Raw genomic sequence first — 14,365 nt, forward strand, 5'->3', positions numbered from 1 at the left:
CTCCTCCCCTCCCCAGATACCAGTATCTGCCTTTGGAAGCACAAATGAGCAGTTTGAAAGACACTGTCTATTGCCATATACTTTTCACTGGTTTTCTGCTTTAACCCCCAGGTATGTACCTGTTGCACAATCAGAGGAGCTACTTCATTCCTATGGACGCCAAATCAGAATTCAACAGATATATTTTATACTAACAAACTTTATACATTGTTTAATGTACTAATGGTATGTTACTTGTTAACCTAAAACCATGGGCGGAGACATTATGTAATCTTTGACCATTGGCTACTGTGCTTATCTTGTCTTGCTGCTAAACCTATCCAGGGGCTTGGGACTACCTACCCCATCATTTGCCTCCGCCCATGGAAAATCCATATAATCCACTGTAATCAATTGTTTGGCAGTGTCTCTGAGCCTAATAAGCAAGGTGACACTCTGCCAGCGCTGTGCGTAATAAATCCACGTGCTTGATTCTACACAGTGTCCAGGATATGTGTCCCCTTAGCTGGGCCCTTACCCTCAACAGGGAGGATGGAGCATTCCGTAAAAAGCACATTTCCTATGGCCCTATTCAGTTGACATTGGTCCCCACCAATTTTCCTTTTTACACCACCAGTTCTGTTTGTGATCACTTTCTGTGACTTCTCAGCTCTCTCATATGTCCTCTCACATCTACATTCTATCACCACCGCTTGTACACAGAAAATGTTCTATAACAACTGGAAAATTAATTCCTTGGTGCCCCAGCAATCAGAGGATAAATGAAAGCAAAAAGAAATGCAATTGTTGCCAAAATCCCATGGGAGTCCCTCCCCTAGTATGTAACAGTCCCCAATGCCTTTAGTAGTGTGATTTATTTATTCTCTCTCATTCGAGTTGTCTGAGTTAGCAGTGAAAGAAAGAATAGCTTATCGATGTACAGTGCAATTAAACAAATTCGGGGAAATTTAGACCCATTTCATGATACATTCCACCTGACCTCTCCCTGTCCCCCAGTCCCCTTCTTCCTTTCTTTTCTTGGCCTATTTGTGTATGTCTTTTTCTCAATTACCATTGTTACACCTGCCCTAACATGCTGTGTTTGTGTAATATTGTCTGATTTTGTATTGTCTGGGCTTGCAGCTTTGTTGTAAAGTTGCATAACTGCCTAATTGTATTGGCTAGCCTGTGAAGTGTGCGTTATTTGGTATCATAAACAAGCTTTAAGTCATTCACCTTTTTGTATTTTTCATTTGTTTCTTTATGCAAATAAATAAATGTAATGACAAAACATGTTCTTTCTCCGTGAAAAAAAATTGATATGAAAGATTGGCAAAGAATGGGAAGCAATAACTCCTCCTGAAGTTGAGGAGTGTTTCTGGTTTGGTCTACACTGAATGGTTAGGATGAAACAGATACAGTGAACAGGAGTGTAGCTCCCGTAATGTAGACATGGCCTAAGTCCACCTATGCTAAAGCATGAGAGCCAACAGAGAAATGACACAAATCTATTTCACTTTTTAGATTTCAGTCCATTGTCAAAATTCTCTCTACAGTCCAGGTCAGCTCTCATCCCCATGCCCTGGGAAAACCCTGCCATTTGCAGCTAGTTGTTCACTGCCACAGGCAAAGCATTGATTGGCACTGCCCCATGTGCTCGACTTATAAGATGTGGGATGGACTTGGGGAGATCGGAACTACTGGACAGCCTTCATTGCCACTGGCCACAGTGATCACTAAATTTGTGATGCTCTAATTATGGTAGGGAGGAGAAGGTATGATCTATGTACTCCCATACATGTCCATCCATTCATTTATCCCCATACACATCTTCCATCCATCCACCTATCCCCACATACATCTATCTGCCCACCTATCTCAGGCTATGTCTACACTGCACTTTTGTCAGTGAAAAAAATACCTCCTTGATCGACAAAAGTTTTACCGATGAAAAGCGCCAGTGTGGACGGTGCTTTGTTAGCAGGAGATGCTATCCCTTTGACAAAACTACCACCACTCATTGGGGGGTGGTTTTATTTTGCCACCAGGAGAGCTCTCTCCTGCCGGCAAAGAGCATCTACACGGGACACCTTTCAGCGGCACAGCTGTGCAGTGGTAAGGTATGCAGCGTAGACAGAGCATCAAGAATTATACTGCCGCCCGTCACCATAGTATCTGACCACCTTCTGTATATAATAAATAGCAATAACTAAGTCCCTAGTGTACTTCACGGAGCATCTGGCTCTATTAATTTCCTCCTTAGAATCACAGAATATCATAGAATATCAGGGTTGGAAGGGACCTCAGGAGGGCATCTAGTCCAACCCCCTGCTCAAAGCAGGACCAATCCCCAACTAAATCATCCCAGCCTTCTGGCAAAGGGGTCAGTCATGACAGTCTGAAGGTCTGAACCACAACAGGACACCTGTTGCTGATCCCTTTTTGAGACATGCTGCTCCAGATCAGTGGTTCTTTGCCTAGGTCAGCTCCCCTGACATTTCATATTTACAAATACACATGGTCACTGCACTGCTTGTAAGTTTTCCTTTTGTAATGGAGCTCGGCAGTGTATGAATCATACTGGAGCACAAGCCAGATGTTGTTTTGTCCCTGAACCTCCACAGTGAACACCAGAGGGCCACATTTTGCTGTCAATTACACTGGTGCCCATCTGGAGTAACTCCGGTGAAGGTAATGAAGCCAGTCAAATTAACACTGGTGTAAATGGATAGTCATTCTTTCGTGATGGCCCTGTGATACTACATGTATCACATGCCACCCTGAATTCAGTAATCAAAGATGCCTGAATTTATTAAGAACACCCACTAATTACACTGATATGCCAAAGTAAATTCCAAGTGAATAGCCAGTGCACCTGGTTAGGAGGTTAGGAGTGGTTAGGAGTTGATGGTCCCATAGCATGTGTGTGTTGAGCACCGGGGCTGCATGGATAGAAAGACCAAGACCGCATGTCTTAGGATACTTAGGAACAAGAGGGCAAGTCAGCCTTAGCTCTGAGCTCAATGCTAAATGTTGACATTATTGCTATGGAATATTTAGCGACAGTACGTTCCACTGCAGCACTGACCGCATCTCATACACATCTCCACAGCACACACACAGAGTTTTAATTCTACCTTGCCTAGGGCAAAATCCTTGAGGGCAAGAAAATGAAAGTGCCCATGGAAATGCTCTGAATTTATACCAGCATCGGTAAACTTTGCAAGAGGAATTTTGAGGCCGGCGGCTGATCCAGAATTATCCCCCTTACCACCTCCAGCTCGCCACGGCACTCAGAGTCTGACATTAAAAGTTTCAAGGGGTGGAAATCATGTTCTAATCAGATCCATCTCTGCAAACGCACACCTGAAATGCCAGAGATCCGTGTGTAAACCAAGCGGAACCACCTGATCAACATCGTCTACAGCAAACAGGGAAAGATAAAGAATGAGCTCTCAAAACACACGCTTCTCTTGGGCTGTGTTTCTTATTTACAACACTGTGGTCAGAATGATTTCCTACTTGCGCTGTTGGTGTAAGGTCGATATTGAACGGCAACAGGCCAATGCAGTAAAATTAACCAGGAATAGATTCCTTTTCCAATCAAATACTCACGCCATCATTTAGAGTCTCTTTTCATATATATGATTGGATTTCTGTCACGTCCATGACAAAGCAAAATAAAATGATCACAGACGGTATTTTGCAATCATTTGTTTGCACATACATGAAAGATTCCCCCCAATCAGTTGTGACTTCCTGCTAGGTTACTCGGTGTCCACTGGTTCCTCTAAAGTTCTTAGGAAAGGGATTTCCCCCTCGCTTTAGTGCCTCAATCTGATTTTACCTTCAGGCAGTGTTGTCAATTCTTGTAAATTTCTCACGGTATTGCGTGCTTTTCTTTAAGCCTGGAGTCATATGAATAGCTCGGAATCACAGCTTTCAGGTTTTTTTAAACAAGTAAGTTTCTGGTCCTCGTGATTATAGATAAATGCTGGAAAATCCCAAAAGGTGCAAAATACAGAAGCCAAATAAAAACAATTCTAGATTTATTGTTGCATGTCCTTATGGTCTCCTTCTTTGGGGGGTTAGCACCTGCAGGCAGAGCCCTTGGAATGACAACCCAGGCACAAGCTCAGTAAGTGCAGGACTTGCATTGAATACTCTAAGAAGGTGCAGAGGCAGCTGATGCTGATGACTCCAAGCCCATTAACTTTCTGCCAGGCAGGAAATGCTCCCCCTCTGATCTTCCTGTCAGGGTTAATTCCTGAATCTGGATCATCTCCTCCTGGAGCAGCCACACCCTTTAGGTGCTGTCTGTGGATGTGCTACACACACACACCCAGCCAGTCCCCTGACTTGGTGACACTGCTCTCCCTTGTGAAAAAGACACATCCTTCCTTCTAATCAACAGAACAACCTATGTAAACACAAGCTCCATGCCAACCCGGGATCCCACTACCTCCCTTTGGAAGGAAATGCCATTGGTATAGCCAGGCATGCTTTGCTGCGGTGGAACCTAACAACTTTCTGGCAGCCCAGTCAATGCAGATTACAGCGGCTCTCCATCGCAACGAGTACAGCCTGGCTAATCCCTGGCTGGGAGCTTCTCTACATCAAGATGTCTCCTATCTCATTAGATGTAGTACTTGCAAAATCTGCAGCAAGAACACAAAGCAACGATGGGTTCCCCTGGTCTATTGTTTGAACCATGCGGAATTAGCCAGATAGTTAACATGCCCATTTTGTTTTGCAGTAAGACAGGATCTCTCTGTCTTGCTCAGATTTCACCTGACCCACTACGTCATCCCTCTCGGGAATCAAGTAGGCGCGCGGCAGCAAGAAGGAGTCTCTACAGCCACATCTATCTCAATTCTAGCTGGAATGCAAGATGTCGCATCTGCATTTCCATAAACCTGTGTGTCAAAATCTGCTGGAGAGTGTCTGGGCGTCTATCTGGGCCCATTTTGATAGGTGGGGCAGAGCTTCGTTTCTCAGTGTTCTCATTTATTCTCCCCTCCTCTCTAGAACAAAGGGAAACCCCTCTCATTTAGTGCTGTGCTTTAGAATCGGAGAGTCTGTTGCTAAATTAGCTACCCAGACCCACCTAACTCCTTTTTCTGAAGCACATCATGCTTTCCCAGGCTCCCACCAGCTGGCTCCATAGCGCAGTCTGGTCTGTCATTACTTGCTATACCTGTTACCTGGCCTGGAATTATCCCGTCTATCTTTGAGGGGATTAGAACGTCCTCCCGCAGAGCTACCTGACCTGTCCCAATGGCATCATGCCAGCAAATTACAGCAATGCCTTTTCCAGTCAAAGTGCAGGCTTATCTCTCACATTAAGGTTCGCTCCAGACTGCATCGGACAATCAGTCCCAACCAGTGCCCCCTAATCAGAGTCCACGATAAAATCCCACACCAATTGAAGGTTGTCAGTTTCTACAGTGGTTTGCATTCAGTCTTTGGCCAAAAATCAAGCTGATCCTGTTTCAAAACAAGGTCGAAACAAGCAAATCCCTAAGAAACCCAATACTCTATGTGACTAGATTCCCCTGGCATGCAGTCTGGGACTGTGGGGGGCCAGCTGCGCACCCCTGACTCTCTCCATCCATTACCCCTTGCCCCTGCTTGCTGGGAGCCAATCAAAAAAAAAAAAAAAAAAAGAAGAAGCAACAAGTTACAACAAGCTACAAGCCAGCCAAGCAACAAGCCAAAAAAATAGCCAACAAGCAACTCACAAGACAATTAAGCCAAAAACAAGCCCAATTTCTGCATTTTTTTTGCGGGTTTGGCATGTCTGCTCAGTGGAGGTGCCACACACAGACCTGGCCAGCAAACTAACTTGGTTACAGTATTGTTTTTAAAAAGTGCATGATTTATAAGACAATCTTGTGACCTCGGGGGGGGGGGGGGGGGGGAGGGAGGGGGAGGCCAGGGGCCTGACTTGTGATTTTTTAATGGTAGGGGCTGTCCATACTGCTTCATTTCATGACAATCTGGGCATGTTCCATATGCCTATTCCTGTCACTGGAAAATCCAGAATGAAGCAAAACTGTGTCCACTTTCTATTATGGAATAAGGAGCTCACTGTATGTGGATTTAACAGTGTGTCCCCATAATGATCTTACGGTTACGGACAAGACTGAAACCAAAGGTATGTTTTTCTGACACAAGTGACTCATTAGCCAAGGTATTTCAGCTTCCAAAGATATTAACGGGTGTTCAGCAAAGCCCTTTTGAGACTGTCCACATGCTTCATTTTGTTTGCCAGGTCAATCACAATTAAATAATCTTTTGTTTTACAAAGCAGGCGAAGCTGTGACATGGCGTCTGGAGCCCTCAGAGCAGCGTTATCCCCAGGCAGGGACCAATATTTTCCTTCTGCGCCTTGACTACTGGCTTTGCAAAGAAAAGCTTCAAAATGCAGAAATCTAGAGGCACTGAGCCAGCAGCAGGTTCCAGCTTCCAAGTGCAAGTGTCAAATCTTTTCATGAGGCAAGAGGAGGGGAAAACACTACTACAGCATCGCTAACTCCTGGCTGAGAGCGAAACACCCAGGAGAAAGAAAAGGAGTACTTGTGGCACCTTAGAGACTAACCATTTTATTTGAGCATAAGCTTTCGTGAGCATCCGATGAAGTGAGCTGTAGCTCACGAAAGCTTATGCTCAAATAAATTGGTTAGTCTCTAAGGTGCCACAAGTACTCCTTTTCTTTTTGCGAATACAGACTAACACGGCTGTTACTCTGACACCCAGGAGACTGCACTAAAGGATAAAGGCAGCACTGACACTCTGGAGTTTTAGGGTGGTAAAAATCACAAGGCCAAATTCTGCCCTCCTGATCCAGACCTCCTGTGGACCAACAACGTGCAGCATGAGTATTTTAGGCCCACAGCTGTCTGAACTGCAGACAAATTCTTATTTACGTGACAATCACCATCAGCCAATACCTGGGGCTGAACCAGGGACCTCGGGAGCATGTCAGCACATGCAGAAGAGATTGTAACAGACTCACATCCTTGGTAGATCGGTGAGGCCTATCCCTAGGGCTGCCAACTTTGGTTGGATGAATTCCTGGAGATTTCATTCATTCTTTAATTACTGGAGACTCCAGGACAATCCTGGAGGGCTGGGAACCCTGCCTGCCCCACACACGGCTCAGTAAGTTACATACCCCCAGCCCCACAGAGCCAGGAGTCACACGTGTGTGTCTGAGGGTTGTAAGCTGTCTCACGGCATTCATTTGAGGAATTACTTGGACTGAGTCATGTGCTGGGGACTCTCTGAAGAGCACTGATGGGCCCGTCTGTCCCAGCCTCTGGAAGGAGATGGAGAGAACCAGATGGCAGAATGTGGAGTGGAGGGAAAGCCAGGCCTGGTGTCACGTCCTGGAAAGCAGGCCCGGCTCAGTCCTGCAGCCTCCTGACACTTGTGCTGTGAGTTTGGAGAGTGCGCAGCTGGTTCTGTTGGGAGGGGGCTGGAAGATTTACATAATACAAAGGAGCCGTCCCCACTGCATCTCACTGGAGCGGACAACTAGGAAAAACAGTCAAGCCTTTCTTTGTAGGGTTAGCAAGCGGCTGATTAAAGTGGCTGAGCTGCTCGGCTGAGGGCTTGTCTAGACCTACGGCACTGGTGCACTGGCACTGCTCTGGCGGTTAGTGAAGATGCAACCTATGCTGACGGGAGAAGCACACCCTTTGGTTTAGGTTCTCCACCTCCCCGAGAGGCAGGAGCAAGGTCAGTGGGAGAAGCCCTCCTGTCGCCGGAGCGCTGTCTACACCAGGAGTTTGGTCAGCGTAACCTCATTGCGCAGGGGCGTGGATTTTCCACACCCGTCAGCCACGTAGTTATACTGACAGATGTTTGTAGCATAGACCAGGGCTAAGGCTCCAGCCAGCCCCATCTAATGGGGTAGCCAGAAGCAGCTTTTTCCCCTTCCCAGCCCCAGCAACACACATTTAGCTGCTTCTTGACCCACTTATGGACTTAGCCTCTTGGCAGAGAGAGAGACACCCAGTGCGGGAGCTCGGTTGACTTAACACCGTCTCTGATGGGAGTTCCCTGCAGGAAGGACAGCAGCCTACTTAGCCCATACAGGCCCTCTCACTCTGCTTACAGGAAGCCCATCGCCATCCCGATTGCACAGCAGCTGCTGCCCCTGCCTGGTCTGGGGATGCTGAAAATTACAGATGCCTGTAGCAGCCCATCCCGGGCCAGAGCCCCCTGGGAGCCCACAGAGCCTGATACCTGAAAAGGATTTGGTTTTAGTGGGGCTTGCAGAGGTTGTGGGATTTAACTGAAGGGCGCTTGGAGGCTGTGACAGGCTGGGGGTGGCCATGGCAGGCAAGGGCAGGAGAAGGAAGGGAAGGGCAGTGACACTGGGACATACCCGGGGGGGTCAGGCCGGCTTGTGCAGCCCAGGCTGACGAACGCACCATTGCGTCCTCACCGCTATATCTAGCCAGCGAGCTAGCTCGGATACATCTACACGAGCTGCACACGACACCCTGGCTGCTGCATAGCTGTACCTGTGAACAGCAGACTTGAGTCTTCAGCTTGCTGGGGCGGCGAGACAGATCCAGGCCCGGGGTCAGAAAAAAGAGGGGCAACGGGGTATGATAGCCAGTGAGATCCCTCACTTCCCCAGGAAGCCATTCCCATGTCTCTTTCACACCCTTCCCTCAGGGAACGGTTACTTAATTCAAACACACCCAAAAGGCTGTCTCCCTGGCCAAAGCAGGCTGCCTCGGCCCAGAGCTCATTCCCTTGGCATCTCCCTCTGCCCCTCCAGAGCTGGGACTCTCCCCTTCCTTTAAAGCCCAGCAGATGGGAAGGCAGACAGCCCAAGTGCTGTGAGAGCAGCAGGGGTCAGCACACAAGCAAGGTGTCCCAGTCCTAGAAGGGTTTCTCTGGAGTTTTGAAATATTTTTTTCGCAGCTGGAAAGGGTACTGATCTCTCCACCGGCCTTGTCCACAAAGCCCCGGATATTGAGGGGATGGTACTGCTGGAAACATCTCCATCTGCTGGCAAGAGGGAACTACAATACACACTTGCCCCCTTACCCTCTTCCCCACTGTCCTGCCCCCCACTGTCCTGCCCCCCTCACCTCCTTCCATTCACTTTTCTTTCCAGTTAACCGATCTACTACTACTTACAACAGACGACAATAATAACCCAAGCATCGGGAGCGGCAAAGACTCAAGCTTCTGGGGTTTTAAGTTCATTACTACGTTCTGCGTGTATTGAAGGTCAATGGCAAAGCTCTCCATAAGAAAAGGAAAGCTTTGCTAGATCCCACTATGCAGCGTCGATTTAATTCCAAATACATTTACATTTTAATGCCAATGTCTGGAAATCATCAACTTCTTCAATTACCTGCTGAGATCCAAGTTCAGTGTTTCCATGGGAACAGCAACAGTTAATCACCACAATTAATATTTATATCTTGGTAGCGTCCAGAGGGGCCAATCAGGCCTCATTGTATCAGGTGCTGTACAAATACATAGGAAGGTGTATTTTGTTCTCTCATCCTCTCCCCAGAGGGAGAAGCATGTGGAGTGGAGTGTCTTGTTTTGGAAGACAGAGAGAGAGAGTGTGTGTGTGTTTAATATACATGTTGCTATGGGTTTATGTTAGAGACAGCAGGTCAAAAAATGTACCTTGCACTTCTAGTGGGGGAATGTGATGAGGTTTGGGATGGTCCTTAGTTCTTGGATAGTCTTAGTCTACAATCTCAGATCACCAAATTAAGGCTGAAGAGAGTGCCGCCCTGGATTTGTATAGTAATTGAATCACGTAGCACTGTGAGGCTTCGCCCAAGTAAGTCAAGGCGGCAAATAAGTCAGTGACATGATACCCAGAATTTTTAAAAGAATGAGAGTGTGGGGACCACCTGGAGAATTCTGGGTATCCATCAGGAAGGTGACATGGATTCACAGCCAGCTCTTCCCCTTGTCAAGATGTCTAATTTAGATTCTAAAATCCCACTGTAGTCACCCGGAACCTGATGCAGAGGTCAAACACATGAGCTGGCTTTGAAACGTAGCTGTGACTACGGGGTAATGGAGCAGCTTGGAGACGACCAAGCAGGTGGGGAATGCTTCCAGGCTGGCAGCCTCGTCTTCATCAAGAACCACTTCACTCGCTTGTGTCCTTGAGTTTGAGGTGGTCAAGCTAACTTTGAAACTTGACCTGTTTTTGCAAAGGCTGCAAGTTCCCTGCAGAGCTCAAGAACTTTTAAGTTTAAGCTTAGCTCGGGAGAACCGGCTTCCCACAGAACATGTCAAAACTACTACAGCGTGTTTGCAACCAAGGCACATCCTCAGATAGAGAGAGAAAAAAAGTGAACATTGGGTCTTACCTGTTTCTCCCCATATTGGTAAATATTCATCCTGCTGTATGTCCAGCATGATCTCCAATCCATTGCCTGTCCCACCTTTGACCGTGGTAAGCAGGGGCCGCCCTTCTTCTCCTGAGTTAAACATGTAACATTTCCCATATTTTGTAAACACCTTCGAGAGAGAGAAAAGAGAGAGCTCCATGTAACACACCTCTTCCCAACCCAACCGCGGCTGCAGAGACATGAAAAATGTAAGTGTGGCAGAGCTCCAGAGGAAACAGCTGAAACCAGATCTAATCTGGTTTAATAATTTAGTATGTTAAGTGTGTTCCTCTTTACAGGGGGAAAAAAAGGAGTAGGGTGAGAACAAACAGCGTTTTAAAGGAATGAACAAATGTTTTTGGAAATAGTTCCTCTGACTCACACCATGTCAGCGCTCTAAGAAATAGATACACTTGCAAAGCTTGAGTACATGTTGAACTATAATGTAAGTCCCGTTTCATCCAAGATGTCACAGCAGCACAGCCAGATGCTGCTGGGCTTTCACTACTGCACATTTAGAAGTGGACCCGCTTGCCCTAAATGCAAAAGAATACAAATGGCTGTGTTGGAACCCCGTTTACTCCAAGAGGACTCAGGTGAATCTAGCTGCCAGCTTCCCCCTTATCCTACAGCCTGTGAAATACATGCTTTCATTTAACATGCTTCTTGTTGTTTCTTTCCATCTCCCCACCCACCCCCATGACTCAGAAATAAAAGACCTTTCAAGGCAGACACGCTACTGTTCGAGAGTGGAGAATTTGGCAGGCTAGACTAATTCTCTTTGAAAGCAAAGAGAACTGTTCTGCATTCAACACTTGGCGGTCTGCACATGACAGTTGTTTCTTGGCCCTGAGCCAGCTTTCTGCTGGATTCTTACTCAACAAGGATTCATTCAAGCTAAGCCAAACATCGCACGCCTGGGACCCGTTCACACACACAGCTCCTTTGCCAATGAACACAACAGAATTAAAGCTCTGCTGTCTCAACACACTCTATATCGATACAAAGATGTAACACACTGTTAATCCTACCATTTAAGGCCACAGCAATAACAAGGGGATGGCTTCCTCCAGTCACAGGAAGTTTTCAAGATTTCCCCCATCTTTGTTTAATCAGTGGTTTAGTCTACACCTCATGAATCACCCCTTTTCCATTTAGATCTTGGGGTGGAGGCAAACACTTGAACACAATGATTTGCATTCAGTTGCTTGTAATGTCAATAGAGAAATAACAGGAAGCCACACTCAAATATTTTCACTAGGAAGCATGGCAAGTTTGCTCCACTGTCCCTTGTGGGAAACATATTATTTGAGGTTTGCAGCATTGCCAGCCCCAAGAATCAAAAACCATGAATCAAGTCCCCAAACATCACAAGATTGGCTTAAAAAAATCACAAGATTAAAAACGTAATAAATATCGGGTTCTATTTGCCTTCTGGGGCTGGAATATTTAGAGGTCATGGCTTTAAGGGCTTATTTGCAGCCATGAGGGCCAAAAACACACTGTGAAAAAAAAGCCAAGATTCTTATACAGTCACAAGATTTCAGCAGTTGGGACTCTACCCTCTCCCCCTTCCCCCCACCAAATACCATAAGTCTCACAACAAAATCATGAGACTTGGCAACACTGTGCCCACGCGGACTCACCTGGCTGCTGGGTTATTCTTGAAAACATTTGTAAATCCCCAAAACAACATATATTTTTAGCAGTGATGAGTATTCATCTGAACATCAGTACTGGAAAATGCAACATTTGCTACTCACTATTCAGAGTTTTCCAATTTCAAAAGCTCCAGTCCTCCAATCAGAGAGCAGTTTACTCTTCATTCATAACAACCAATCATAGCAAACAGATCACATGAACAAACGACAAGCTAATTGTGATTCCATTTAATGATGCAGCAAATACTCACAAACAACAAGTGCGTTCGCTGGGATCAAATTATCACACAAATGATTCATAAACCTAAACAAAGGCCAGATTCATCTGCTAATTTATGTCCAACAAATAATCTGATCATTTCTACATGCCCAATGCAACTATGACCCATCACTGCAGGAACAAGTGAAAAGAGAATGCTGGGAAGGGACAAAAGAGTGTATTCCAATGGAGCTATCCAATAGAGCAAAGGGAGCACAGAAAAAATAAAGCATTTGCAAAAATGTCCTTTTAAAATTTCTTTCCTCCAAAGTGAAAATCTCTCTTTAATATGTGACCAACCGATTAAACTCTCCAGATCTAGAAGGTTAATCTTAACCAACTAGTGACTTGGTCTAGGTTTATCCAGAGATGTTCTACATACAGAGGTGACATTTTCTAATTAGCATGGTTTAACATGAAGCAAGAAGAAAACCTATATTAATGCAAATCATAGGAAATCAGGAAGGTTTATATTAAAGGCAGCAGAATATTCTATTTAATGAACAAGGACTGAGGTCACGTCTACACTACAGACAGTCTATTGGTTACTCTTTCTTGCCACTTCCCTATTCAGGAGCAGCAAATTGTATAGCTTTCTTCCAAAACTCATAACTGTACACCTGACTGTCCTGCAAATTGGTCTCTTTAACGTCTGCTAATATCCAGTCCATGTACTAGTCTTTGACCTGACCCTTTGTCAAGGTTCCTTCTACACTCTGAACTCTAGGGTACAGATGTGGGGACCTGCATGAAAGATCCCCTAAGCTTATTCTTACCAGCTTAGGTTAAAAACTTCCCCAAGGTACAAACTTTGCCTTGTCCATGAACCCTATGCTGCCACCACCAAGCATGTTAAATAAAGAACAGGGAAAGAGCCCACTTGGAGACGTCTTCCCCTCTAAAATATCCCCCCAAGCCCTACACCCCCTTTCCTGGGAAGGGCTTGATGAAAATCCTCACCAATTTGCATAGGTGAACACAGACCCAAACCCTTGGATCTTAAGAACAATGAAAAAGCAATCAGGATCTTAAAAGAAGAATTTTAATTAAAGAAAAGTAAAAGAAACACCTCTGTAAAATCAGGATGGTAAATACGTCACAGGGTAATCAGATTCAAAACATAGAGAATCCCTCTAGGCAAAACCTTAAGTTACAAAAAGACACAAAAACAGGAATATACATTCCCTCCAGCACAGCTTATTTTATCAGCCATTAAACAAAAGAAAATCTAACACATTTTCTAGCTAGATTACTTTTACTAACTTAACAGGAGTTGTAAGGCTTGCATTTCTGATCTGTTCCAGGCAAAAGCATCTCACAGACAGACAAACGCTTTGTTCCCCCCCGCCTCCAGATCTGAAAGTATCTTGTCCCCTCTTTGGTCATTTTGGGTCAGGTGCCAGCAAGGTTACCTTAGCTTCTTAACCCTTTACAGGTGAAAGGGTTTTGCCTCTGGCCAGGAGGGATTTTATAGCACTGTATACAGAAAATTGGTTACCCTTCCCTTTATATTTATGACATCCTTGGTCATCTTCCATCCATGATCATTGCAAGGGTCATCCTACCAATATAACTCTCAGGTCTCCGCTGGTAGCCTACCCTCTCTCAACATGTCTTCAATTAGGGCAACCCACATTGGGCCCCTCAAAATTTCATCTGGTTCGCTATCACTGAGCGTCCAACCATTTGACCCCCTCAACATCTTCATTCCCGTGGTGGAAAGCACACTGATTTCTTTTTTTGTGTCTGGCCTAGTCTCTGTTCCATAGATTACGATGGGTCAAGTTACAATTTTGTACACTCTACCATTTAACTTTATTGGCAATTTTTTATCACAGAGAAGTGGGGTCAGCTCCCACAACATGCACCAATGGGTTTAGTACAATGCTGGGCATCACTCAGGAGGGCACCACTGTCAACAACCATTGATCTTTGGTATTTACATTCACTCCTCTAAGCTCTCTGCCTGTGATATCCTTTATTCTATGAGGGGGCGGGGTCATATCATCTTGTTGGTGCCCAGTTCCCTCAGCCTCTCCTCATAAGTCACGTGTCCCAGTCCCCTAATCATTTTTGTT

At 45.6% G+C, this 14,365-nt stretch overlaps 1 protein-coding gene across 3 annotated transcripts in view; it reads right to left on the reverse strand.

Annotated features, from left to right (window-relative positions):
- The window catches only part of ASIC2 (acid sensing ion channel subunit 2), a 1,285,436-nt gene that overhangs the window by 214,243 nt on the left and 1,056,828 nt on the right, over positions 1–14,365 (reverse strand). For all 3 annotated transcript variants that reach the window (XM_043536829.1, XM_043536830.1, XM_037887013.2), the window contains exon 2: positions 10,347–10,497. In XM_043536829.1, the coding sequence (XP_043392764.1) occupies positions 10,347–10,497 (151 nt within the window). The remainder of the gene's footprint in view (positions 1–10,346; positions 10,498–14,365) is intronic.

Source organism: Chelonia mydas, chromosome 27 (assembly GCF_015237465.2).
Source record: "Chelonia mydas isolate rCheMyd1 chromosome 27, rCheMyd1.pri.v2, whole genome shotgun sequence".
In the NCBI taxonomy this organism is placed as follows: domain Eukaryota; kingdom Metazoa; phylum Chordata; order Testudines; family Cheloniidae; genus Chelonia; species Chelonia mydas.